The sequence below is a fragment of the Pleurodeles waltl genome, chromosome 4_2, assembly GCF_031143425.1.
Source record: "Pleurodeles waltl isolate 20211129_DDA chromosome 4_2, aPleWal1.hap1.20221129, whole genome shotgun sequence".
NCBI classification, from domain to species: domain Eukaryota; kingdom Metazoa; phylum Chordata; class Amphibia; order Caudata; family Salamandridae; genus Pleurodeles; species Pleurodeles waltl.
In genome coordinates this window covers 90,341,394-90,368,019 of record NC_090443.1, presented here as the reverse complement: position 1 = coordinate 90,368,019, position 26,626 = coordinate 90,341,394, and the positions used below count along the sequence as shown (strand labels likewise).

The 26,626-nt window shown below is 41.6% G+C and overlaps 1 protein-coding gene across 5 annotated transcripts in view; it reads left to right on the top strand.

Moving 5' to 3' along the window:
• Positions 1-26,626, top strand: part of ARHGAP9 (Rho GTPase activating protein 9) — a 956,751-nt gene that overhangs the window by 481,339 nt on the left and 448,786 nt on the right. For all 5 annotated transcript variants that reach the window (XM_069230800.1, XM_069230799.1, XM_069230802.1 and 2 more), the window contains 2 exons: positions 6,333-6,394; positions 7,421-7,508. In XM_069230800.1, the coding sequence (XP_069086901.1) occupies positions 6,333-6,394; positions 7,421-7,508 (150 nt within the window). The remainder of the gene's footprint in view (positions 1-6,332; positions 6,395-7,420; positions 7,509-26,626) is intronic.

Sequence of the window (26,626 nt, the reverse complement as noted above, 5' to 3'; positions counted from 1 at the left end):
GGTCCACAGCACCAGCCAAGGGTTCAGAAGCTCTGGTTTGCCTCTTGGGGTCTGGGACTACAACTCCAACAAGGCAACTCTTCAACTTCTGGAGTTGCTTCAAACATCTCCAAACTTCTGGATCTTCTTCAGGAGGCTCTTTTTGGGTCCTTGAAAAGTCCACAACTTGATCCAAGGTTCCAGAAGCTCTGAGTTGCTCATTTGGAGTTGGGACTACAATTCCCAGAATGCACCTGGTCAGAATCCTCAAATGGCCACTGGACGCTGGTCAGCTGGGCTCTGCTTGCAGGACTTGATGGAGGGGACTCTGGGCAGCTCCTTTGTACCTGTAGCAAACAGGGAGTCCCTTCTTGAGGCAGAGGAAGACAGACAAAGTCCTTTTTGTTGTGAAGCCCAAGTGTGCAGCTGGTGCAGCCCTTCAGAATGCAGTGTCCAGGTGCAGGTCAGGGGTCCAGCAGGGCAGTCCTTCTTCTTCTTTTTCGTGTTCCTTGTAGGGATCTGGTAGGGATCTGAGGTGTGGAGGCAGCTCCGCCATATTTATCTTTGCCCCCAGATGAAAAACAGGGGGGTGCTGGTTCTCCAATCAGATGCAGGGTCCTCCCCTCTGTGATGACCACTTCTTGGGAAGTGTGGCAAAAATCAATCCCAGGGAGCAACATTCTTCAAAAATCCATCATGGCTAAAACTGATTATGGAGGTTCCATCTGGCTTAGCCCACCCACTGGTGTGGCTACAAATCCTAAACACACCCCTCTCCTGCGCTCTCCTAATCTAATCAAGAGGGCACCTAATTGTCTGGGGTTGCAGGATGTGAGGGAGGTTCTAGGTTGCTCTAAATATCCTTCCCTGCCTTTGAAGACTAGTTTGGCAGCCCTCCCCCTTCCTGCTTCCCCATCACCTGAGGTAGTTCTCCTCCCCCAAGCACATCCTTTGTGTTTAGCCCTGGCCACTTCACACCTCATCAATGCAGCCTGGCCAGGCTGCCAGAGGCTGGCCAATCAGAGAAGGGCACTACAGAGCTGAAGTTGCCAACTTTTCAGGTAGAGTTTTAAACTCTTTACCTGAATTAGTAATATTAAATCCAACAATTGTAAGTTGTGGGATATATAACAATTAGTTTGATACCAAACTCGAGGCATCTGACACTTAGGGGGACTGTGTTAATTAATATAAAGTCTCCCCATTTTGGCCTATGGAGGCCATTCACTACAGTGAAGGAAAAACGAATTTGGCTGTTTTACTTCACCGGGCTTATAAAACAATTCTTATATGGTCCCTGCTTATAGTTACATGACACCCAACCCTAGGGGCTCATAGGGCACACCTTAGGGGTGATTTATATCTAAAAATAATGTTGTTTAAGACTTTGGAAGTACTTTTAATTCCAAAGTCAAATTTGCATTTAACTTTAATTTAAAAGCAGTCAGCAAGACAGGCCTGCCTTTAAAATGTCCCTGGCACCTCAGCAGTGCACCTATTGGTGCACTACCTATGCTGGGGTCCCTAAACCTACATGCCCTACCATATACTAGGGACTTATAGGTAGGTTGACATAGCCAATTATAATTAGCCTTATTTGCATACTCATTTTACACAGAGCGCAGGCCCTGGGACTGATTAGCAGTACCCAGTGCACCATCAGAGTTAGGAAAACACCAGCAAAAACTGAAAAATGGGGCAAAAGGTTAGAAAGCAGGTCTATGATAGTTGCCCTCCAGGAAACCTGGGCCAAAGTAGAAATGCTTTTTAAAGACTACATAGCCTATTGTAAGAAAGCTTAGAAAGGTATTTTTGACCGTCCAAGGGGGACTTACTAACACTTATCACTGTCCAGAAGGACATGAAAAGCTGTAGTGTTCAAGGAACTTTCAGACTTCCTAACAATCTTTATGTCTGATAGCAAAGACTCTCCAGCGATGTGTGACGATTCTTGTAGGAAAATTCTAGTTATTGTAAATGTACACCTCTCCTCCAATAAGAAGCAAGATAAAGAATTAATCATGCTGATTCGCTTAGTTAAGGAGATTTGGGGCCAGATGTATCATACAACCGATTTGCGATTCTCAAATAGCAATTTTTTAGAAATCGCTTTTTCAGAAATGCAAAAAGGTATGTATGATTGTTACGAATCGGTAATAGCGATTTCTTAAAAAATCGCAAATGCTATTACCGAATCGCAAATAGAGAATCTGTCCCCATTTGCACCTATGGGCCTGTTGGCCCATATCTGTGAATTTTTTGCATTTCCAAAATTGCGATTTCTTAACCAGAAATCGCAATTTTGGAAATGCAAAACCCCAGGGTGCTGGGGGCCTAAGGCCCCCTCTGCTGCACCCCAAATTTTTTTGGGGGGACATGTAAAGTGCACACATGCCAAAAAGGCATGTGTGCTTTACATGTACATTTTAAAAATGCATTTTAAATGCATTTTAAATTCGGCACATGGTTACCACCAGGTTCAACCTGGTGGTAAATAGCGATTCCTAAATGCCCAAATCGCATTTAGGAATGGCTTCATACATGTGCTAAGAAATCGCAAATAAGGAATCCTTATTTGCGATTTCTTATTTAGAAAGTCGCAATTTGCGACTCTCTAAACAGGGTCGCAATTTTAAGGAATCGCTGTTTTATGCGATTCCTTAAAATTGCGTGCAGAATGTCTTTCATGCAATCTGAACTGGCTTTTTGCATTCGCAAATGGGCATTTGCACCATTTGCGAATGCAAAAAACCTTGATACATCTGGCCCTTGATGTAGATATGCACAGGTCCCAATATTACTATTAGGGGAATCAAATGCAAAAATCTCATGACGTTGAAAGGGTTTGGGGTATCCCTAGTCAAGTATTGTGTCAAGGAAAGAGTAGCTATTTGGGAAAGAAACTAGGCTGCGCCTTAAATAGACTTTATCTGACAGTTGTAAATGGGCGGACCCTCAATGATTTCCCTGCTAAAGGCACATTTGATAATGGACGAGTAACTTCACTGATGGATTTTGTGCTGATATCATCTGAATACGTTTCTAGGTGAATAGATGTGGTAGATGGCGGTAAGGGTGACAGCCACCATAAACATCTTCTCTCAATAATCCATTATGGACTTAGTAACAGGGACACTTAGTTAAACAGCAAAAAGATTTGGTGCAAGAGCTAAAGAAAGATGATTTGGTCACCTAAGTTGAACAAGAGGCGTACAGGAGGATACCTAGTTTGCTAGTTGGAAGAGTAATCTCATAACCCTAAAGAGATTTTGCATAATTATGTTAATTTGATAAAAATAGTTTTATCTTCTTTCAAGCCTGCAATATAACCCAGTCTGGAGATCTTGTTGTGATACACTTAAAAAAGAACATAAGGGCATTCCACAAATCTGATCCATTCAACAGAGAAGTAGATTTAAATATAACCAGAAAGGAATATTGAGAAGAAGTGCTGCAAAAAAGGTGGCCTGAAAGGGAAGAGAGATGGTTGGCGGGTTAGCCTTATGGTAGCCCTAAGGAAGAAAAGGAATCAAACTTTCTGGGATCTGATAGAAAAACCCTAATTACCACTAAGAAGATCACTGATAACCCCATCGGTAAAGAAGCATGTATTAAATATATATCTACATTGTATAAGGCTGAACAGCCCAGTGGTCAAGTGGGGTTGGCTCTTTGCCTGTGGGCTGTAGAAAAAGGTCAAGGTTTCATCTCACAAGAAGCTCTGATCCCATCCAATAAGGAGGCTGAAATGTTAATAAAGAGCATAAAAATGGAGAGCTCAAGGTTTTGATGATCCATCTGCACAAATATTACAGATAAACGCTACGCTTTGTGCCCAAAATCGCACACCCATATATGAGACAGTTATGAAAAGTCCTGGCGTGGCAGCATCAGGGTCCCAGTACTTAAGGAGGGCCCAAGTAGTCTTCCACAGAACCTTAGAATAATTACACTTGTTGATGTACATAGAAGATGTATGCAAAATTGCTTTTGAATCACTTGGAAGAATGGGTTGAGGGGCAAAACATACTTACTACCTATGATGCAAATTGGGATGAACAAGGGGCTCTCATCAATTGGTGGATACTTTACAGACTTTCTCTTGCAGCAGGGTTGTCAGATCCTCCATCCGAGTCAAAAAACACTACATCTGTACACATGGAGATTCAGTGAGACCGGTTAAAGTACTTTTGTCTTCTTGAAGAGAACTCAGAAGTTATCTTGATGGCGTCAAAGTTTGCTACTAAATACATCTGCACGGGCTGATGAACTATGTCTATTCAGTGGTGCGAGCTGGAAGGCATCAACCCATTTAAGCCTCGCCTGGTCACTATCTTGGGATTTGCATTATCTTGTGGGATCTTTCTTAATTTGTTTTCTCCCACTCAAATAACTCTTCTTCAGTAGGACTTGAACCTTGGTTTGACTTTGTTGATAGCGTCCTCATTTGAGCAGATGCACAGTTGACCAAGTCAACGTCTTACTCTCACACAGAAACAATTCAAAGTTCATTCCTACAAACAAAACAAGTACAGCATGGACTGCATGAATTTAAGCTTCCATTGCTCGCAGCACAGGCAGAAACAAGTCATTTCTCTCTCTAACTGTTTTCCAAGAATATCCTGATCTCTACAGGCTCACCTTCCTCAAAAATCTGTGCAGGTGTCACAATGACAAATGAATTGCAAGCTACACGCATTCGCTCTTTACAATCTTACACACACTGAGCACATTTTTTCTTTCACAAACACATAAACAAAAAATGACTTCACAGGTTGCATCATTGCAAGATTTCCCCTGTCCTAGTGCATCTTGGGGTTCTCTTGTTTGAAAGTCTCTCGTAGGTAAACAAGTATACCAAAGCTTCTGATGGAGCAAGATAAATTTGTGGGTGCATATGGAGAAATATAAGCTGCCAAAACAGCATATTGTATTATTATAGTACAATGTTCACATCTTTAGAAACGCCTTATCTGGTGTTTTGTGCTCAATTCTTGAATCCCAATGTAGAGTGTTTTGCTCATTTCTTGAGGCCTCATCTCTTGCCAAGTGCCCTTTCTGAGATACTTTGATGCTTAGTTCTTAATTCCTCACTTCACTTTGAATATAGCTACTGCTTTCATTGGCTGCATGTAAAGTATACAGTTTATTTTTCAGGGGAGCATCTGCTTTGTTGTGTTCAGTTCAGAAGGCCACCAGTGGCATGTTATGTACAGCTCTAGAGTCCGTATCTAGATTATTGGTCCCTTCTCTAGATGGTATTAATGTTGCATTACATTTAGTTCTGGTGGATGTATGAGGAGTTTATGTCCAGTTCTGGATGTCACTTCTGCAATAACATGTCCATTTCTGCAGGACTCGTTGTGAGTAGAGTGACATGGTCCTAAAGTTGTTTCTGGAATCTAGTGCCTGTTTAGATATCTCTAGTCTATTTGATCCACTTATGAATGCTACATTTGTTTTATTTGACCCTTTTATGGAAGTCTCATATGGAGTACTGTGTCTACTTAGGGAGACCTCATTTGGAGTTTTATGTCAGTTAATGAGGCCTCAACAGTAGGAATTAATATCTTGAGGACGTTCTTGTCATATTGTGGTGAGTTTTGGGTATCAAATCTGAAGTTTTATGGAGGGTCTGAAAGTTTCATCTGGATTATTGCTCTGCATTTCAATTGTCATCTAGCATAATGCGTTGAGGTCTGGAGTCCTAACTTGAGCATTCTATCAGGTACTCAAGCCCTAATGTGGAGTATTCACTTTTGAAAATCACCTTTAAAGTGTTTTGAGACAGTGCTTGTTTATTTATGATGGTACGAGGATGGGTGGATAGTGAATGGATAGCAAATGCTGAATAATATTTCATAGGGATGGAGAATGGTGACCGGTTGAGGAATTGTTGGAAATAATGAATGGAGAATTGTGAATGAAGAGATAGATGTTTAATGGATGTAATGGAAAGGATGGAGGCTAAGCAAGAATGTTTGGAATTTTGTGAATGAATAGAGGAAAAGATGACAAATAATTAATGGAAGATGCACACATTTAGATGGCACATGAAAGGAGAGCCAATGTCACTCCTATGATTTGGGTTATGTATGATAAATCCCATCTTTGCTGCTCACATAACTGACAGATGTAAAATCTTCACAGTCTTCTTTGACTTTTTCTGGTATCTTTCTACTCCTTTTTTGTTATTGTTTTCTCTTCTTCTCTAGCAGCTTTATTCTTATAATTTCATTTTCCCTCTATATCTTCTCCTTCCTTCCATGCTTTCATGGCTTTCATTTTTTACCTTCCTTACAATTAGCATGGAATAATAATTTGTTTTATGATTTCTGTTTTCCCAACATCAGGAGGTGGAGAAAGCTGGCCAGCTAAACAAGACCAAGATAGCGGAAGGAGGGCGAAAACTGAGGTACAGAGCAAGATATATGGGATGGTGGTCAGATAGGGCAATAAATCATGACCTGCAAGCTGTGTTTAATAGGCAGTGGATCTATGATCTATGATCATGGCTTTAGAAGCCTATATTTCAGGTCTCAAAACTAAGTATGTTGGACATAGACCTTGTCTAGCATAGGATACATTTTTTGATTGAAAGCCCTTTACTGCTGAGTTAGGTAGGAACCACAATTTGCAGTGGTACTTGCTTCACGTCTGGTGTTATCTCTACTTAATACCATAATTCCCTGCACATATGTTTTTTAGTGGCACAACTCTGTACTCCCAGTTTGCACTGTCTCTGCAAAGCCATCTATTTCACACAGCACTACACAACCCAAAATATATAGTTTAGAAATCTGTTCATGATGGGATTGCAGCATATGCCCAGAAGAGGGAGAAGCAAATTAAAACATGCTGTAATCGCAGTTGTAGTTCATTCATTATACCATCAGGGATTGAGGCATGGACATTTCAAAGGTTGTGAAGGACCACATGGTGGGGTAGAGGTGCTGCTAAAATGGTGAAGCAAAACGTGCTATGCACTGAAGTGCTTTGTATCTCAGAGATGGGAGAGCAGCATATGCTGAGGTTGAGGTGTAATGTGCCCTAGAGATGGAACATAAACACAATCTTTTATTGTGGTGTTTTGTATCTTTCAGATAAAAGAGAAGAGCATGCTTGAGTTAAAGTGCTGTGTGCCCTAGAGGTGGAAGAGAAGCACATGCAGGAGTTAATGTGCTATTTGTCTTACAGATGGAAGAGAAGCACATGATTTGATTGACTTGCTACGTGTTTTTGAGATGAAAGAGCAGATTATGCTTGGCTTGAGGTGCAATGTGTTCTAAAGATGAAAGTGGCAGGTGCTGGGTTGAAGGAAAACTAGTATATGATGTGGTGTAGTATTGTGTCCTAGAGACTGCAATGCTTTGTGTCGAATTAATTTACAGTAATAAAGCCGGGAGCAAAAAATGAACGCATATATTGTGTCTCATTACAGGAAGAATTGGAACTCTTCATGGGTAGTTCTAGCTGGGAACAGCCTGGTATTCTACAAAGACCCAAAGGTGCACAATCCATCCGGTTGGGTATGTGAAAATGTGGCCTTATTACACTAATAAATCTTGGTATTTGGAAATAAGATGTGTTTTTAATAATTGTCCTTTCTGCCTTTACATTAATTCTATGCATATTAATGTATTTCATTATTGGTTCCCATGCTGCATCTGTTGCCACAATCCCTCTTTGCAGCTTTACATAGTTATAGAAAAGTCTTATATTCAGTCCCACCTTGTAGACGTCAGTGTATAGTCAAACACTACACACTCCTGTGGCCACTCACCAGTTAATGAGACCAGTGCTCAGGACTAAGGTACCTATCAGAGCCTGGTCCCACATTGGAGAGACCAGGCACGATTGGAATCTGACTGTGAATATAGTATTTCTTAAATTAATTGGTTTTCAGAGATCCTTTCTTGATGCTATGCTTTGCCCTAAAGAGGAGCCCAGAATTATTTTTTATGGATTTACCTGTTATGTTTCTTTCTCCTATAGTTCAATTGGTTGGTCTGTTTTGCAGTGCTGTACCTAGGGGAATTGGCTTGGAGTATATTGGTGGGCTTATTTTAAGATGTCCTATGATGTTGTAATAACAGAAAATCCATGGTTTGTTGGTTCAGACTTCTTTATCGAAGAAGAGGTTAAACAGATAACCTGTAGATAAGAATAGAGCCCAAGAGAAAGCTCCTCGTCCCAATGGCTCTCCGGTCTCAACCTCCCATTTTGTCCAGCTTCAGCTAGAATTCTAGAACCCACTTATGTCAAAGCTTGTGTAACACACATATTGAACAAAAGGCTAAAACACATTCTAGACAACAGACTATACCACATGTCCTAAGTCCTCTTTTCCTCACAGGTCTAATAAACAGTCCAAAGCACTTTGAATTGTATGTTTATTGTACGGGGAGCCAGTGGTGTTCTTTACAAGCTGATGGTATATGGTCTGACATCCTGCGATGGGGCAAAATGGTCTGCTTGGCTCTGTATGCTCTGGATTTTTCTTCTCTTGGGGGCCACTGTAGACTGTATTATGGAAGTCAAGGTGTGACAGCACCAGTCCTCTATGGTGATAATTGTTCAAGCACTACACTAACAATTTCAAGTATAAGGAAAGAAGCTTAATGGCCACAATCCTGTGGGCTACCAATGTCCAACTGCGACCCCATGGAATACTCCCACTGTCTAGAACCTGGGAGGCGAGATGCTGATCACAACACCAAGGATATACACCACAACAACATCTCCCTTCCTTCATGAGAATTCAACATAATCAAAATTAATTAATTACAACAATACCTTAGAACTAATTAACAACAGCTACTAAGAGCAGTGTTGAGGAAAATAATACCTATCACATTTGGTTAAAAATAAATACTAATATTCTTTAACTTTAACACAAGAATGAGTGTGGAAAACACAGCAAATTTTATGTGACCATGTAAGATTCGTAGGCACTGTATCTCATGGGTTTGCTTATGACTTGTCTACCTTTGTGCTGAGAGACTACTATCTCTTTCTCAGTATCTCTCACAGTTTTATCAATAGAATTATATGGGCTCTGAACTTTCACCACCCTGCTTTTGTTCCACCACTCATCTTGTTTTATACGAATAGCATTCTTTGAAACAGCATCTACTCTTTCGGGCAGTCTGAATTTTGATCTCTCTTTGAATACATGTGTCGGCTTTCTTACATGCACCCAATCACCAGTTTTGAATTCACTCCTATTCTTACTGACTCTGTGTCTTTTGTCGTAATCACTTTTCTGTTTCTCCTGACAGCTTCCATTCTGGATCGTATGATCCTGTCAACTGCCTCCATATGTCTAGTTTCACTCTGACGGTTCCTTAACAAACCTGGGTTTCATTTTGATGACGGTACCCGTCCTCTCATAATTTCAAAAGGGGATATCCATGTAGTCCCATTAGAACTTGTGCGGTGAGACGATAACATACTGTCCACTGCCTTGACTATGTCACATTTATTTTGGACAGCTCGCTGTATACAATCCATCAATTTGTGATTCATCTTCTCTACCAAACCATTGGCTTGAGAATTATATAATGCTATGCACCTATGTGTAATGGCATTGCTTTCTACAAACTCCCTAATTTCTTTAGAAATAAATTGAACTCCGTTGTCAGATACTATTTCCTTCGGAAAACCTTCCTTCAAAAACAATCTTTCCAAATCTTTTATGACCACGGCACAGGTTCTTCCATAAAGTTTACCTTTACCACTTACTATAGTATCCATCCACTACCATGGCATATTTACATTTCTGAGGTTGAATTTTGAAATGTCCAATAAAATATATAGCTGGTTTAACCCTTGTACCTTCAGGTAGCATACAAGGTTAAAAAGGTACTCAGTTTTCATTCCTTTGTCACTTGTTGCACATACCACACACACCTTAACATTGGCAATAATTTCTGTGTCCATACTGACCATAGTCAATTATTTTATCTTTCAAACCTTTGGGGGGTTGAATTTTTCAGCTCACATTAACATTGCATTCATTTCAATAGACAATTCATCAGCAACTTTGGCATACGGCTGAATATCGACAGGCAGGACTTTCTCTTTCGGCCATACCTGTTTCACATATTCTTTCACATTTTTCAACTGGTCATCTTTCAACATTTCATTCATCCATTCGTCCTCCGTGAACACATTTCCCAGACACAAATCAGTGGCTGCAATCAAACATTCCTCATCTTCTTCATCTCCATCTCTGCACTGTTCGAAACAAACACTCAGGGAACAAGACAGAAAGACAGCTCTAATGTTCTTCCCCCCTGGAATGTATTGTATGTGGAAATTATACTGTAGTAGTTTTGAACTCAGGCTTGCTAACCTAGGTGTGTGATCCTTAATTACTGATCCACTCAGTATGTTTACTAGAGGTTTATCTATTTTAAGCGTGAACTTTCTGCCCCATATAAAACACTTGAATCTTTCTACTGCCCAACAACACGCCAGCAATTCTTTTTCTATGACAGAAAACATTTTTTCTATTTCTTTCAGAAATCTGGATGCAAAACCCACAGTAGATTCACATTCATTGTCATTTTCCTGAACCAACGCTGCCCCTAAACCCTCATTCCTTGTATCGACTGTAATGATGCATTCTTTGCTAGAGTCAAATGGTGCTAGCACTCCAGCTGACAAAATGTAATTTTTCAAAACAGAACATTATTTTTGGCACTCAGTGGACCATACAAATAAATGTTTATTTTTTAAAAGCTCTCTCAAATGTGCTGTTTGGCAGAGAAATTGCTCATTAATTTGGCATAAAATTCACACAGACCCAGAAACGATGCAACTTGTTCTTTGTTCATGGGACAGGGAGCATTGGTGATAGCTTGTACTAGTCCTGGTGTGGACTAAACACCTTTGTGAGAAATCACACGCTCTAAATATTCAATGCTCTCTTTTGCAAAAACACATGTTTTACCATTTGCAACAATTCCGTATTTTGTCAATCTCTTCAATACTTTGTGTATAATTCTGTTGTGACTTTGGCGATCCTCCCCTGCTACTGAGATGACATCTTGGAACGTCACCACTCCATGATGTTTTTCACAACTTCCCCTAACACTCATTAGAATACAGAAGAGGCGGATGTCAAGCCAAATGGCATCCTCCTAATTTGGAATAAGTGACACAAATGCTGTCAAATGTTTTGATGATTGATCCAATTCTACCCAATGGTAAGCAGATGCTAAGTCTATTTTGATAAATATTTTCTTTCCATAAGAGGAAGTGGGTGTGAATCTACCCATATCACTTTACTGAGACACCTCAAATATATGAGAATGCTCAATTGACCATTGTTTTTCTTTGCGATTACTAAGGGTGATAACCATAAAGATGAATCTGTATGTTCTATGACGCACACTTCACTCATTTTCTTGAGAGTTTCAGCTAACTTCATAAATACTGAAAGGCATGTTTCTAAGCTTATGTTTAGCAGGAGACACCTCAGTTTGCAATTTTAACTTGTGTTTAAAACCTCTGACCCTGCTCGGTTTATTGCTTAATACTTTTTTGTATTCTTTTATCCAGTCACGATTAGAGTCTTGTAACTGGTTGCTGTGTTCAGTGTCGGCAACTACTGATACTTGAACCTTCTTCCCTGGTCTTAACGTCATTTCAAAAAGACCCTGATGATACCAACCTAAAATGTTCAAACCTTTCTTGGCCACGTGCACCTTACCAATTATTTGTCTGTCTTACAACATCATGGGACATTCAAAATAACCAGTGAGTTCTGTTTTTCATGCGGTCATAAGTAATTGGGTTTCTGTTGGGGGCTAATGTTTTCTTTCACCCCATACTTGATGATACAAATCATCAGAAATCATTGTCATCCAAGCTCCCTAATCAATCAGAAGCCTCAGCTGTTTACCATCAATTATAATGTTCTCATAGGGCTCAACACAGTTTGACTCACCACCCTGAAACACCAGTACCACATTCTTGTTTTTGTACAGCTCGTCTTAAGATCCATCACTTGGAAGTTTATCAGAAATTTAATTTACCTTATCTTTTTGCAACTGACATACTTTGGTGAAGTGCCCAAATTTCCCACATGTTCTACATTTAACATTTTTCGCTAGACCAACACCAACATTGTTCATATGTGTGGGTTAATCAAATCTAAAATAAATGTCCTTTTGGTTGAAAAAACCCTCTTTGAGTTCCTTCTTTTTAGTGAAGTTGTTGACCCAGATTTCTTTCTTCGGTATTACTCATTTCTTTGACTGCACCCACCTTGTTCTGTTTCTTTCCTGTCAAATCCTTACATGACGTACGAGATAACTCTATACCTTTAACAATATGTATGGTTTCAATGAGTAAAGGATTCTTCAATGTCAGCAACTGTTCCTGGACCTTTTTATCCCAACAGTTCACCACTATTGGATCCCTGATGAACTCAGATGCATAATTACTAAAATCACATTCAGCTGCAAGAATGCATAATGCAGGAACGTAACTGTCTATAGATTTATCTTGACCCTGTCCCCTTGTAAATAATTTGTGTCTGTTAACTATTAAGCTAATTTGCATGTCAAATTGCTTTTCAAGTTTATGTATCGTCATCTGATACTCACTTACTCCTTCATCATCTTCTACAGGTTCGAATGGAGGTAAATGTTCATATATGGCCTGCCTCCCAAAACCTAGATTCTGTTCAAAAGAAAATGTTTCCTTTTCGGACAGTATCTGTTATCACCAATTGATCCAAGATATTTGGTAAAAGCCCTGAACCAATTTATCAACGGTATGGATCGGTCACCAAGTGACTGAAAAAAAGGTGGTGAAGCATTAACACTCTGCATGATGAAATGTAGATATAATGATAATTAGCTTGCGTGCCAATAAACAATGTTATAATTATGCACTAAAGCCAAAGATCATGCCATACGATTTCAAATTGCTAATAAATGGCACACTCTGTAATACTTATGACTGTGTATATCAGTGTATGCGCTCCTGCCACAGGGCAAACACACTTCCTTGATAGTGCCTGAGACAGAAAGGCAACAGCAGAAAAAATGTTTCTGTCCTTGCCGTTCCAGTCAATGCCATGCCAGCTAAACTGCATACAGTACCTGAAAGTTGATATGCACTATCAGCGTCTAGAAAATAAACACTGTCACATTCAAAATAATGGATAGAAAGCCAGATAAGATAAACGCATTCACTACTGCTATGGCATAGAAACAAGTAAATAAAATATGTCTCTCCTTCAAAATGTTCACAGCGAACTCATTCCCCAACAAATTGTCACATGATACAGGCCTGAAACAAGTCCAGTGCTTTTCGAAACCCCACAACGCTTCACTCTGTAGGTTGCCGATGCTCTACACGTATTGTAGATCAATGCATCGCGAGGATTCTTGATTGTGGCCAGCTTGTCACCAACTTTTGTGGTGATAATTGTGTAAGCAGGACATCAACAAGTTCAAGTATAAGGGCAGAAGTTTAATGGCCAAAGCGCTGCGGGCTACCAGCGTCCAACTGACACCCCATGGAATCCTACCACTTCAGCCATGCCCAGCATTCCACACTTCAGGTCTAGAACCTGGGAACCGAGATGCTGATCAGAGCTCCAAGGATATATATCACAACATACTCTTTTGAATTTGATCCTGTAGTTTGTCTTCAATAGCAGGGGAACCTTTCTAAGCAGGACCTAGCCATTTCTGCATTTCCTGCAGCTGGGTTTTTCTGTCTGAAGGAGAGCTCCTAGTTAAACCAAACTCACATGTTTTCACTGACTGTATTCTTCTGTGGGCATTCCCAATTCTGTACTGGAGCATTTATTTTGACGCAAAATTGGATGGCTGCCTTTTCTTGCTGGTTAAAGGTATAAGCCTCTGTGAAGCTTCACCCCTACGGATGCCCCAGCCTCCCCAAGTTGTGGGTCTCAGGTACTTTTTCTGTGAAGCATTATGGAGTTACATATGTTTGACTTGAGCATCCATTGTTAAAAGATCAAGACCAAGGTTCATTTACCACCATCCCAGGCTTCTTTTGTGGGACAGTAGCATAATACGTGAACATTTGCATGGCTCTCACTACAGCTAATTTGCCTCTCATTGCTGAAAACAAGTATTACTATAACTCAACTGTGTGGTCCTTGTTTTATCTACCTCTGAATGATAAACAGCTATATTAACTGATAGCGATTTAAACATGCGACCTGCAGATGACATTTAGATCTTTGCGGTAGAAAAAGCACATATGGTTCTGTTTGATTAGTTTGTGTTGTTGCCCCAGTCAGTGGGACGCTGCACAGCAATCCTCCCCTAAAATTCAATAAACACAATATTGATTCCAAACCCACACAATGTATTCATATATGTAGTAGATAATGTTTAACAATAGTACACATTACAATATAACTCAAACAAAGTGCTCCATGTGCAGTGAAAAGCAAAAAGTGTGTGTGTAGTGTGTGAAAACACTACAATAATGGAGCAAATTTAGGAAGAAATCAATCTCAGTTTCTCTTGGCCTGGTTAAAAAGTCTCTTGATATATTTCAGCTGGGTTAGTGAAAAGATCCAACTCTTTTGTCTTACACAATCACGTAGTGCAAGCCATTTCATTAGTTTTGTCAACACTTCTGACAGTTCCGACCCATATATACTATATGTCACACCACTTGGTCGTCTTCAGGACAGCTAAATGGAGATACCCTAATTCTTTGAGAGCATTACTTGGAACAGATCCTTACACGAGGCTCCCTACAGGTCACTTCACTCATCAAAGAAGACCCATTTAATTGCCCTTGTCCTAATTTATATGGATGCACCAAACAGTATCTCAGTGTTTCTTATTTGTGGTTTGTCTTAACAGGTCACATTTTGTTTGGGCTAGCCTGCGGTCTATCTGTTGATGTCACACCTTTGCACTCGAAAACGATCTGTTACATGACCAGTGGCGCCAGGGTTAATCATATCTTTGGGAGTATTATTAAGCCGGTTGTCATTATCCAGTGTGCTCAGAGTTTCAAACCTGTTAGACATTTAAATATTTAAATTGTCGGCAGATAGCTGGAAATAGGAAGACTAAAACCTTCTTGTGACAGATGCGGTTTATGAAAATAACCCAGGCTGATCAAAATTAACCAACAAAAACTTGGGATCTAAGCTAATCCAGTCAGTACGCCTGCCCATATTTATATGAAGGAATAAGAAAAAAAATCTCCCCTGGAAGCGTGGTTTGAGTCCAACCGGAATGGTTGCCTGAGTTGGCTGCTCCTCTCCCGATCCACGATGTCCGCTCGAGCACAGTCACCACCAAACACGTGTGGGGACAGTTAAAAGCTTTATCCCTGTCTTTGGGGATTGCGGGCCGTGAAACGTGACTGATGTGAGCGGCTGTTAGCTGTCTTCAAGCGACACAGGTCAAAGGGAAAATGGCACCTGCACCCGGAGCAACGCTGTTCACAGTTGAGACCTTTGCTTGCTTAATTTTACTCTTAATCAGATTATTGTTCCTCCGACTGCAGCCTCTCCAGTTTGAATATCTGCCCACTTCGATGCTCTACCTATGTCATATTCCAGCGGCTACCGTGATTAGAATTGTCTTACCTTGCCACACACCCAGAAATCTCTCTGCTGCTTTCCGACTTGCATTGCTTCTGCTTCCCCATGAATATGACTCCGGATGGCCTTAATGGAACTGCCTGTTTTCTTAAGCACATGTGTTTATAACATTTGTTGTGTACTTCTCAAAATGGCCACCAACGCTATGTTTTTGTATCTCGATCCACTAAGATTTGAAGAACGTTATTACTCCTCCTATTTTATATAGCCTTTATCTCATCTAATGACATTTTTTTGCTTTTTGACTAGATGGTTTGGCTATTTATACCCATGTCCAAGTCAATGGGCTGCTTTCACATTATGTCTTGCCTAATACACATTTCAAACTGAAATGTGTGGAATGGATATAAGAGACTCTCAAGACTTAGACTTGGTGGAAATTACTTTTGGTGATTATGGCCTTAACTACCCAGTTGTGATCTGGCTCTCAATCTCCTGTTCATAGAATGCAGAATTAACTATTCCTATGTAGCTGATTATCATTTCAATTCCTTTGTTGCTGCTTTACACCATCTTTATTTTTGCCACATGTACTATGATCATTTGCCTCCAATTAGTCGAAAATATTTTAAAAAGACTGTAAATATTCCAAGGATATTAAGAATACTCTAAAACAACAAAAAGCGGAGCCACCTCCTTCAGACTTTCTGGTTAAACTGACAGTGGATCAGAGGGATAGCCTTGACATGATCTTTCAATGACTTGGGGCTCTTTATGACTTAACTAAAGAAACAAAAGCAAATACAAACGCTATGCATTGGGATATACAGGCATTGCAATCTGATTTTAAGAATCTTGCGACAAGGCTCACTGATGTGAAATCTAGGATTGGGCTACTGGAAGACTCTTCAACTGCAGAATAGAAAACAATGTGACACTTTTCGCAGTAGAATAAAAATGTTATTTAGAGAACTTTCCGAGCTCGAAGATCGTAATAAGAAGGGAAACGTATGTATTTTTGGTATGCCGGAAAACACGGAAAGTGAAGCAAAGTCTTGCACAGAATTTCTTGAAGCCGGGATTCTTCATGTTTTAGGGATCCCTTTTTATAGAGACTTTGAAATAGAAAGAACTCATGGAGTCCTGTGGTTAAACCACGATCACAACCTACCACTGGAAACTCAAATCCAATTTCTATGCTTTTTCGGTTGCTACGTTATAGACACATGGAAGAAATATTAGTTCATATGAGGAAAGTACAAAATGTTCAGTGTAATGGCTCCAAAATAAGTATAGCCCAAGATTACTCCGAAGAAGCATTTAGATAGTTACCTGGTCATCAAAGCTTTCTCAAGTCCAGTTCCTCACTTTACATCAAGACCTCCATAGACTTTAATGGAGTGGTCATGATGATGGGGATGGAGGATGCTGAGGTTGTTGAAAGATACTCTGGGTGCTGTGCTATCAACTAGGCTTTCCTTGAATTGTTACTCAGTCCACAGGTAAGGAAGGGAGGCTTTGGCCACAGGGTTCAGGGTCCCTCAAAGTTAAATTTGAGCTAGTAGAAGTCAAGCTACGGCTGGGCTACTGATCTCTGGACACAACAAATCCAATGGTATGCTTTGATGAAGGCTGATGACCATCTTTGGTGACCAATGTGGACTCAAATGACACTTCTGGGTCCTGCAGACTTGGTGTGACTTTTGGCCATTGAGGATTGGTCTTTTGGGTGGCCCATCGGCAGTTGTGATTCAATAAATGTGGCTACTGACTTGCGAAATGGGGCTACTTCAGCTATGATGGCCCTGGTGCTGGTTCCAGGGGATCAGTCGACTGTCCCTTGGAGTCACTTCTTTGGTCTGGGGCTCGGGGCAACTTTTCCATAAGCCAGGAGCCACAGGCACAATAAACACAGTCCTCTGTTTGGTAGCCCAATGTGCAGCAGGTGCAGTCCAGCAGTCGGTGTGACCTCTTTTGATAGGTCCAGCAGTCAGCAGGCCATTCCTTCTTTGGTCCCTTCTCCAGTTTCATTGTAGGCTGAGGTTTGGGGTGCCAGGGTGGCATATTTATGCCCAGAAAGTGTCTTGTGGGGAATGATCCAGTCACTAGTCAATGAGCTACCAGGATCCCATCAGCCTTGTGACAACTTCAGTCCATGTGTGGCATCTATCAATCCTAGAGTGTACTATTCTGTTCACTTTGAAGATGTCTGAACCATTCCTTGGATGTTAAGCACTTGGCAGCCCACCCTAGAGGTGTGGATACCTGTGGGCTACACACCCACAGGAAACCCGGTTTGGCCACTGGTCTCCCGTCTATCTTCTTGCCGCCATCTGAATGAAAGGGCAGCCCTCAGTGAGTGTGATCGCTATTTGGCCACCAAATGCAGCTTCTCCTTTGAAGCTTGTCTGTTGGGCCAACACCCTGAGTGCCTTCCTGCGAGGGTTAGATAAAAACCCCCACTGCAGCAGGCCTTTATTGTCACTGAGATGGGATTTGTGCACACTACTCCCCAGGATGGCAAAAAGCTGTATGGTGGCCAGCAACAGTGAATAAAACTATCTTATCTTCAGAAGACTACTCAAGAGTTGGCTCTATACTACATAACAACCATACGCAAACACTAATGTATTGCATATTCCTGTGTATGTAAACATTTATAATGCGATTATATGTATATATATAGTTATGCATAATTCTTTCATCAAATATGTATATTAACTCTGTTTAAAAAATATATATAGATACACTTGGGTCTGCTTAACAAAGGTATATATTACTTAAGATTATATGTATATTACCTAGCAGCGGTTGCCACTAGGTAGTTATAGTTAGGACATGGGGCCAGATGTAGCAAAGAAACATTTTGCGACTTGCAAATAGCGAGTCATAGCGACTCGCTATTTGCAACTCGCAAAATGTTATGCAGAACGGTGTCTCAGACACCGTCTGCGAGTCGGTATGGGGTCGCAATGACCCACCTCATTAATATTAATGAGGTGGGTCGCAAATTGCGGCCCCATACCGACTATGGGCACTCGCAAACATGAAGGCCTGCTGTAGTCAGCAGACCTCCATGTTCATGACTGCTTTTAAATAAAGCATTTTTTTTTTTTTAAGTGTAGCCCGTTTTCCTTAAAGGAAAACGAGCTGCACTTAAAAAAAAATCCGAAACCTTTAGTTTCGGTATTTTTTCAGGGTACGTAGTGGTCCCTTGGACCACTACCTGCCCTGAAAAAATAATTTGGGGTCCATTCACAAAGAGGAAGGGGTCCCATGGGGACCCCTTCCAATTTGCAAGTGGGTTACCATCCACTTGAAGTGGATGGTAACTGCGACACCATTTGCGACCGCATATGCGGTCGCAAATGGTATTGCATACCACTAGGAATCGCAAATAGGAAGGGAACACCCCTTCCTATTTGCGATTCTGAAATGCATTTTGCGAGTCGGTCCCGACTCGCAGAATGCATTTCTGCATAGGAAAATGCGATTTGCGACTCGCAAACGGCAGTTTTTGCCGTTTGCGACTCGCAAATCCTTTCCTACATCTGGCCCTAAGTTTCTATAGAAAAAGCATTTTTTGTTTTGCTAACTCTGGCGTCATTTGATGAATCTTCCCGAATTGTTTTTTTAAAAAAAATATGGCGCTCACTTTAGCGTCTGTCATCAAAGTTTTGGGGTGATCCATCAAGCGGGGGCTGAGAAAAAGGTGTATATATATATATATATATATATATATATATATATATATATATTATTCTGTGCTTAACATGTTTATAGGTCACTGCATAGTTTCTTATATAAGTTGTTTGATTAGATGTTTATGGGTTCCTGCTATCACAATATGTAAATGTTATCCCACTCTTGTGTAAAGACATCTTTATTAATTGCTTTTTTGCAGCCCACCAGTGGGTCGCCACACACAGTTTGGGACATGTTAATCTAACAAACTATGTTTGATATACCTCTTAGAGTTGGATAACACGCTGCAGCTATGTGCGCTTCTGAATACAAATACTTCACCTGCAACATGTAATATGAAATGTTAGTCTAAAGTCTAACTCTTCTCTTCTGTTTTGTGATGATAAATGCACACAGAACCTAATCCCTCACATACCATAAATAATATTATACACAGTTTATAGTATGTTCAGAAACCCAAATCAAGTATGTGATTCAAAATTGTTAGAAAGAATGGGAGACTGAACTCCGTAGATGAAACTGTAGCTTTAGTTCAGTAGAATCAGTCATGAAACAATACTGCCTTGGAAGAGGTGTCCAGATCCATATAAATGCAGATGGTGCACTCCAACAACAATCAACTCAACAGAAGAATTGCAGCTTATACAACAAAGAGGATTTTCTAAAGATGATCATAGCACAGTTTAGTGTTCAAACTAAGCGAGACTTGAGCAGCCATATTGGCCTTGGTGAGCAAGTTTCTCCATCAGGGGAGCTCCATTGATAGTCATAAGCACTGGATAGTCCCGTCCAAGTTCAGGGTCCCGGGGCAATATGTTTTCTCAAGTGTAGATATTCGCCTTACTTCAGGGAGGCCAAGATCAGCACATAATTTGTTAGAAACATTTTGCAGCATATAAAGAAGGCTATTATGGCCAATTGCTTTAATTTACATTTTAAAAAGGTCCAAATATCCTTAAAAATCAGGAAGAATCAACCGAAGCTGCATAATTCTTCCTTATAACTTTCGTTCACAAACATTTTTTAAAGGAAATGGAGAAGAGGGACTAGTATAAGGTAGAAATATAGGCTGCACTTCTGCGGATATAAAAAGTGACTCTGCACCTTTAAGAGATCACAGCCCATCATGCCCAGCAGGTGGCTATTACCTCAGTTCTTCTACTGGCTCCTACTGACATGATGTTGGGGTACTGAGCATAGCCTTTCTTTGTTTTTTTTTTCTTCACAGAAATCTTCTTTGGGTTATTTGACCTCAGCTTTGCTCAGCGTCTTTGGATGACTGGAGTATTTCTCTGTCATTTTCTGACAAGAAAATTCATTTTTTTGGAAAATAAAATGATTGTTTGCCAAATATCCTGCCTGTGGCAGACAAATGGCAAATTCATATTCTCATGATATTTGTATTCTCCAGTATTGGATCTTTCATAGATTCACATGCTTGAATCATTCCCTGTTGTCAAAGTGAGAGTCCCACGGTATATAACTAAATAGTAGCATTGAAGACCTACATAGAAGTCAATGTTAAAGGAGATTCACTTTAACAGCTTATTCATGTCATTAGAAAAGATCCAAAGTACAGCCAATCAGGTGACTGCACCCTTGGAACCCGCATGACAGAGGCTCCAGTCCCTCAGAGTTTATACTGCGTGTCGTGTGAAGGGAGTCTCCTTGAGCTCTGCTCAGTTATCATCATTCTGGTATTGTAAAAATTCTATATTTCTGATATTATGTCTGAGACATTTAAAAAAAGGGCTCTTTAGACCCTGTAACACTTGTGGGAGGAAAATACTTCACTCAAAAGACTCCCACCAAGACTGTATTTACTGCCTCTACCCTCAACATAAGGTGAAAGACTGTAAGATCTGTAACACCTTCTCTACCAAAACCTTAAAAGACAGGGAGGGGAGGCTTCTTCTATGGCTTCAGAAATCCAAATTTAAGAAGTCTGTGAGTTCTGAAGAGGACAGTGACACTTCATCAACCCCTCATAAAAGGTCACATAAGAGGGAAAGATCATGTGACTAGGAGTCTTCACAGGAATCCATAAAGGCCTCTAAAAAGCCTCATCATGAGTTTGTCAAGTACACTTCTACAAAGGAGAAAAAAAGAAAAATTTGCCTCGGCCCAAGTACATTTGAGCCAACTACTACTTCTACAAATTCAGAATTTCACTTGTGGGAGGAAAATACTTCACTCAAAAGACTCCCACCAAGACTGTATTTACTGCCTCTATCCTCAACAAAAGGTGAAAGACTGTAAGATCTGTAACACCTTCTCTACCAAAACCTTAAAAGACAGGGAGGGGAGGCTTCTTCTATGGCTTCAGAAATCCAAATTTAAGAAGTCTGTGAGTTCTGAAGAGGACAGTGACACTTCGTCAACCCCTCATAAAAGGTCACCCTAAGAGGGAAAGATCAAGTGACTAGGAGTCTTCACAGGAATCCATAAAGGCCTCTAAAAAGCCTCATCATGAGTTTGTCAAGTACACTTCTACAAAGGAGAAAAAAAGAAAAATGCGCCTCGGCCCAAGTACATTTGAGCTAACTACTACTTCTACAAATTCTGAATTTCTTCCGTCAAAATCTGCCTCTAAATCACCTACAGGGAAGCCTGCAACTATCTTATCTTAAAAATGTTGTAGACATCTTCATCGTCGATAACACCATTGTCGACACCAAGGATGGTCACTACATTGACATCGACAACGGTTTTGATGACGACAACATCGACAACACCTTCCAGTTCAGCATCAGCAATAATCCTTCTGTATGGTCACTCTTTCAGACATCCTGAGGCTCCTAAACCACGGAGACTATATGACAACTCTGAATTTACAGGGTGCATACTTCCACAATCCCATACATCCCGGCACTCATTACCAATTCAAGGTCCTCCCATTTGTCCTCATGTCAGCTCCACGTATTTTCACAAAATGCCTGGCTCCTGTGGCAGGTTCCCTGAGGAACAACGGTAATCAGATATACCCATACCTCGACGACTGGCTGATAAAAGCACCAATGACCAGTCAAGAGTCTGAAGCCACCATAGCTTGCCTAGCATTATTCAGCAAATTGGTATTCTCTGTCAATCATCACAAATCATCAACTATGCCATCACCAACCATAGTGTTCCTGGAAGCGGCTCTGGATACCATGCAACACAAAGCTTTTCTATCACAAGACAGACAGCAAAGACTCCAGCATTTGGCCCTAAGACTGCTGAGAAAAAAGTCAGTTTTAGTACATCTGTTCAAGTTGCTGCTAGGGATGATGTGCTCAGCTGTAAATTGGATCTCTTTCACCTGCCCAAAAAAGAGGCCTTTGCAAGAGGAACTAGACAAGCAGTGTATACAAAACGTTGGATTGTTTGACAACCTGGTAAAGATTACAGAAAACATGATAACAGCTCTGAATTGGTGGTCACAACTAGACCATCTTTCCAGAGGCCTTATGCTCCTACCTCACATTCCCGACTATGTCATAACCATGGACGCCTCCCTAGAGGGCTGGGGCAGACATCTTCAAGGCCAACAAATTCATGGAAAGTGGTCTCAGATTCAAAGAACCATTCCTATCATTCAGCTGGAGCTCAAGGTTATCTCAGCTTTCCTGCCAAGAATACCTGGTGCCTCTGTGTTGGTCTGCACAGACAATGCCACTAGCATGCACTATGTCAACAAGCAAGGGACATAAGATCATTACTCTTTTCCAGGAAAGTACAGGAATTCTGAAAATGGACAATGGCGCATGTGATAACACTCCAAGCACAGCACGTTCCCGGAGCAAGCAGCATCTTAGTGAACACGCTAAGCAGGGGAAAGAACACCTGCTACGAATGGGAGCTGGACCTAATCACACTAAACAAGATCGTCTCTCTCTAGGGCAATCCAGCATTGCATCTGTTCGGGACAAGCAAGAACTGCAAATGCCCGTTCTATGCAAATTGGCATCCATACGCAGAGTCGTGGAGGGATGCCTTTTAGATCAGATGGTCCAGGATCTATGCATACGCTTTTCCCCTGATACCTCTGAATCCAAAGGTTCTCAGCAAAACGAAAGTGGAGAAGTGTTGCATCATCCTCATAGCCCCAGGTTTGCTCAGGAAACATTGGTTCACCGAGCTCCTCCTACTATCAGAATTCACCCTCATTCACCTGCGCCCATCACAAACTCTCTTCACGATGAACCAAGGCCAAATCCTTCATCCAGATCCGACCTCTCTCCACTAATTCACATTGGCTCCTAAATTCCATGAATTCCAACATCTAAATACATCTTAGAAATGCAGGAACATTCTCTCAAAGGCCAGAGCAGGTGCTACAACAAAAACACATAGCCTAAAATGGAAACGTTTCTCCATCTGGTGCCAGAAATCAAATATACATCCTCCTCAAGCATCACCTGAGCAGATACTGCCATATTGCCTATCGTTGGCTTAGTCAGGTGTGGCGCATGCTTCTATTAATGTGCATCTCATTGCAGTATCAAGATGCACATGTTCATCACAATATCTCTTTTTGTGCTCCAAGAGAACCATCAAACAATTGATGAAAGTATTGTTCAGGGTTTTTCCCCTGGCAAGGGCTCCTTACCCGGACTGGTACCTGAACATAGTTCTTTCCCAGCTCATGAAAGCTCATTTCGAACCCATACACAGAGGAGATCTCAAGTTCCTCACCTGGAAGATCGCACTGCTGTCAGCTCTGACGTCCACCAGAAGGGTATGCGAGATAAAGGCTTTTCCAACTCAAATGCCTTTCTTGTGCTTTACAGATGATGCTGGAATTTTCAGGATCAATCCAAGGTTTATCCCTAAGATGTCTTCCGATTTTCATCTTAACAAGCCTATAATGTTGAGAACTTTCTTCCCGAATCCAACATCGCCAGCAGAGAGATCTAGAACTATGTCTAAAATTCTACTTACATTGCAAAAAAAAACACATCAGGAAGACAGATCAACTATTGATCTCATTTGGACACATTCATAAGGGTTAAAGTGCTTCGCTCCAAGGTCCAACACTGCCCACCTTTTTTCAACATACCCATATACCTTAGGGGGTTGGATTTCTGGTTGAGGTTTGGACCTCCTATTCCTCAGATTCAAGAGTTTGTGAAAAGGTAAGTGAATCCACCCATCGTGATTATAAATCACGATAAGGCTGTCCAGTTTTTAAGTGATAGTTTTATTATAAACGATTTCTCCAGTTTTTTTTACAGTAGAAGGTAGTTGAGCTGAACATGCCTCGGTTTATCCAAATGTGATTGGTATAAGACTTTGCTAGCAGTGCAGCCGACATGTGTTTCGCCCCTTGCACAGCTGAAGGCCTGGGGCTTTCTCAAGGCTGCAAAGGATGATATGCAAAGTAAAAAGCCCTAGATTTAGAAAGGCAAGTAATTGTGCTTGGTACCTACTGTGATGAGTTCATAAAAGATAGTGAGTGGAAAACACCCAGTGACCAACTAAGAGTTTGAAAGGAGGGTGGTCTTAGATTCACAGTAGTCTAGAACTATCATTAAGTCTGGTGAAGGATAGTGTCTACAGTGCACTTTGTCATAATAAAAGAAAAAGATAAAGATAGTAAGAATATGGAGTGGATGGTGCTGGTGCTTATTAAAGTACTTCATCGAAAGCATACTTGTGATACCCATATTCAAAATAATCTCAGATTGAGTTTATTCACAAAAATTAGGAGGAGAAACGTAGCACTAGAGAACATAAAGTAGGGAATATATATGTCAGCCTCCATGCTCATGCAGGATGTGAGGTATACAGACTAAGGCCCTCATTACAACCCTGGCGGTCGGTGTTAAAGCGGCGGTAATACCGTTAACAGGCCGGCAGAAAAAAAATGGAATCATGACCATGCCGGAAACTGCCAACATACACAGCCACTTTAACAATCCGACCGCCACGGCGGCAGAAACAAACACCGCGGGACACACATGCGGAAGACAAAGTACCGCCCACTGTATTTCAAGACACCTATCCGCCACCTTTTCCGGGGTGGAACCAACGCGATCAAAAGCACGGCGGAAACAGTACACAGAAGGGAAAACACTCACCTCTCGACACCCAATGAGGAACCAGGACGCCATGGAGCCCGAACTACAGGTGTTACCAATGTTGGTGTATCTTCTCATCTACCAGGAGTACGAACGGCGGAAGTGACGACCACGGTGAGTACAGCACCTACAACACGGGGGGAAGAGAGTGACACACACACGCAACACGCAATACCCCCACCCTCACCCACAACAACATACACACAAATACATGCAGCAACTTTACATATACACCACCCCAACCCCTGGAAGAACGCAAGGACAAAAGGAAATGATTGTAACAATTGTAATCATGAAAAATCAGATAGTCATAATTCAGTATATACAAATATATACACCAACTACACAAGTCCGGATAGGGTACCAATCATTGTCCGTGGACCACTGGTCCCAAAATGCATGGGCGAAGCCCACACTAGATACCTGACTGGAAACGGAGAGAACACTGCTGGGGCATCAGACCGAAAATATACAGGCACCTCAGGGGGAGGGCGGGCACCTCAGCCAGATGAGCGCACGACGCCACTGCTGCACGAGGGGACTTCATGCCCATTGCTGTATCCTGGGGAGTGCAAAGCCACAGTCTCTCAAGTCTCTCCAGTGGGTGGTTTGCCCACTGCTTTATCCTGGGGAGTGCAAAGCCTCAGTCTCTCAAGTCTCTCCAGTGAGTGGTTTGCCCACTGCTTTATCCTGGGAAGTGCAAAGCCACAGTCTCTCAAGTGAATGTCATTCTCCACTGCTTCTAGAGGGGGCATGGTGCCCAGAGTGCTTCATCCTGCCATGGACTGAGGTAGTGGATGTCATTCTCCACTGGTTCTGGAGGGGGCCTGGTGCCCAGAGTGCTTCATCCTGCCAAGGACTGAGGTAGTGGATGTATCTCTCCCTTGGTTCTGAAGGGGGCCTGGTGCCCAGACTGCTTCGTCCTACCAAGGACTGAGGTAGTGGATGTATCTATCCACTGGTTCTGGAGGGGGCCTGGTGCTCAGAGCGCTTCATCCTGCCAAGGACTGAGGTAGAGGATGGATCTCTCCACTGTTTCTGGAGGGGGCCTGGTGCCCAGAGTGCTTCATCCTACCAAGGAATGAGGTAGTGGATGTATCTCTCCACTGGTTCTGGAGGGGGCATGGTGCCCAGAGTGCTTCATCCTGCCAAGGACTGAGGTAGTGGATGTCATTCTCCACTGGTTCTGGAGGGGGCCTGGTGCCCAGAGTGCTTCATCCTGCCAAGGACTGAGGTAGTGGATGTCATTCTCCACTGGTTCTGGAGGGGGCCTGGTGCCCAGAGTGCTTCATCCTGCCAAGGACTGTGGTAGTGGATG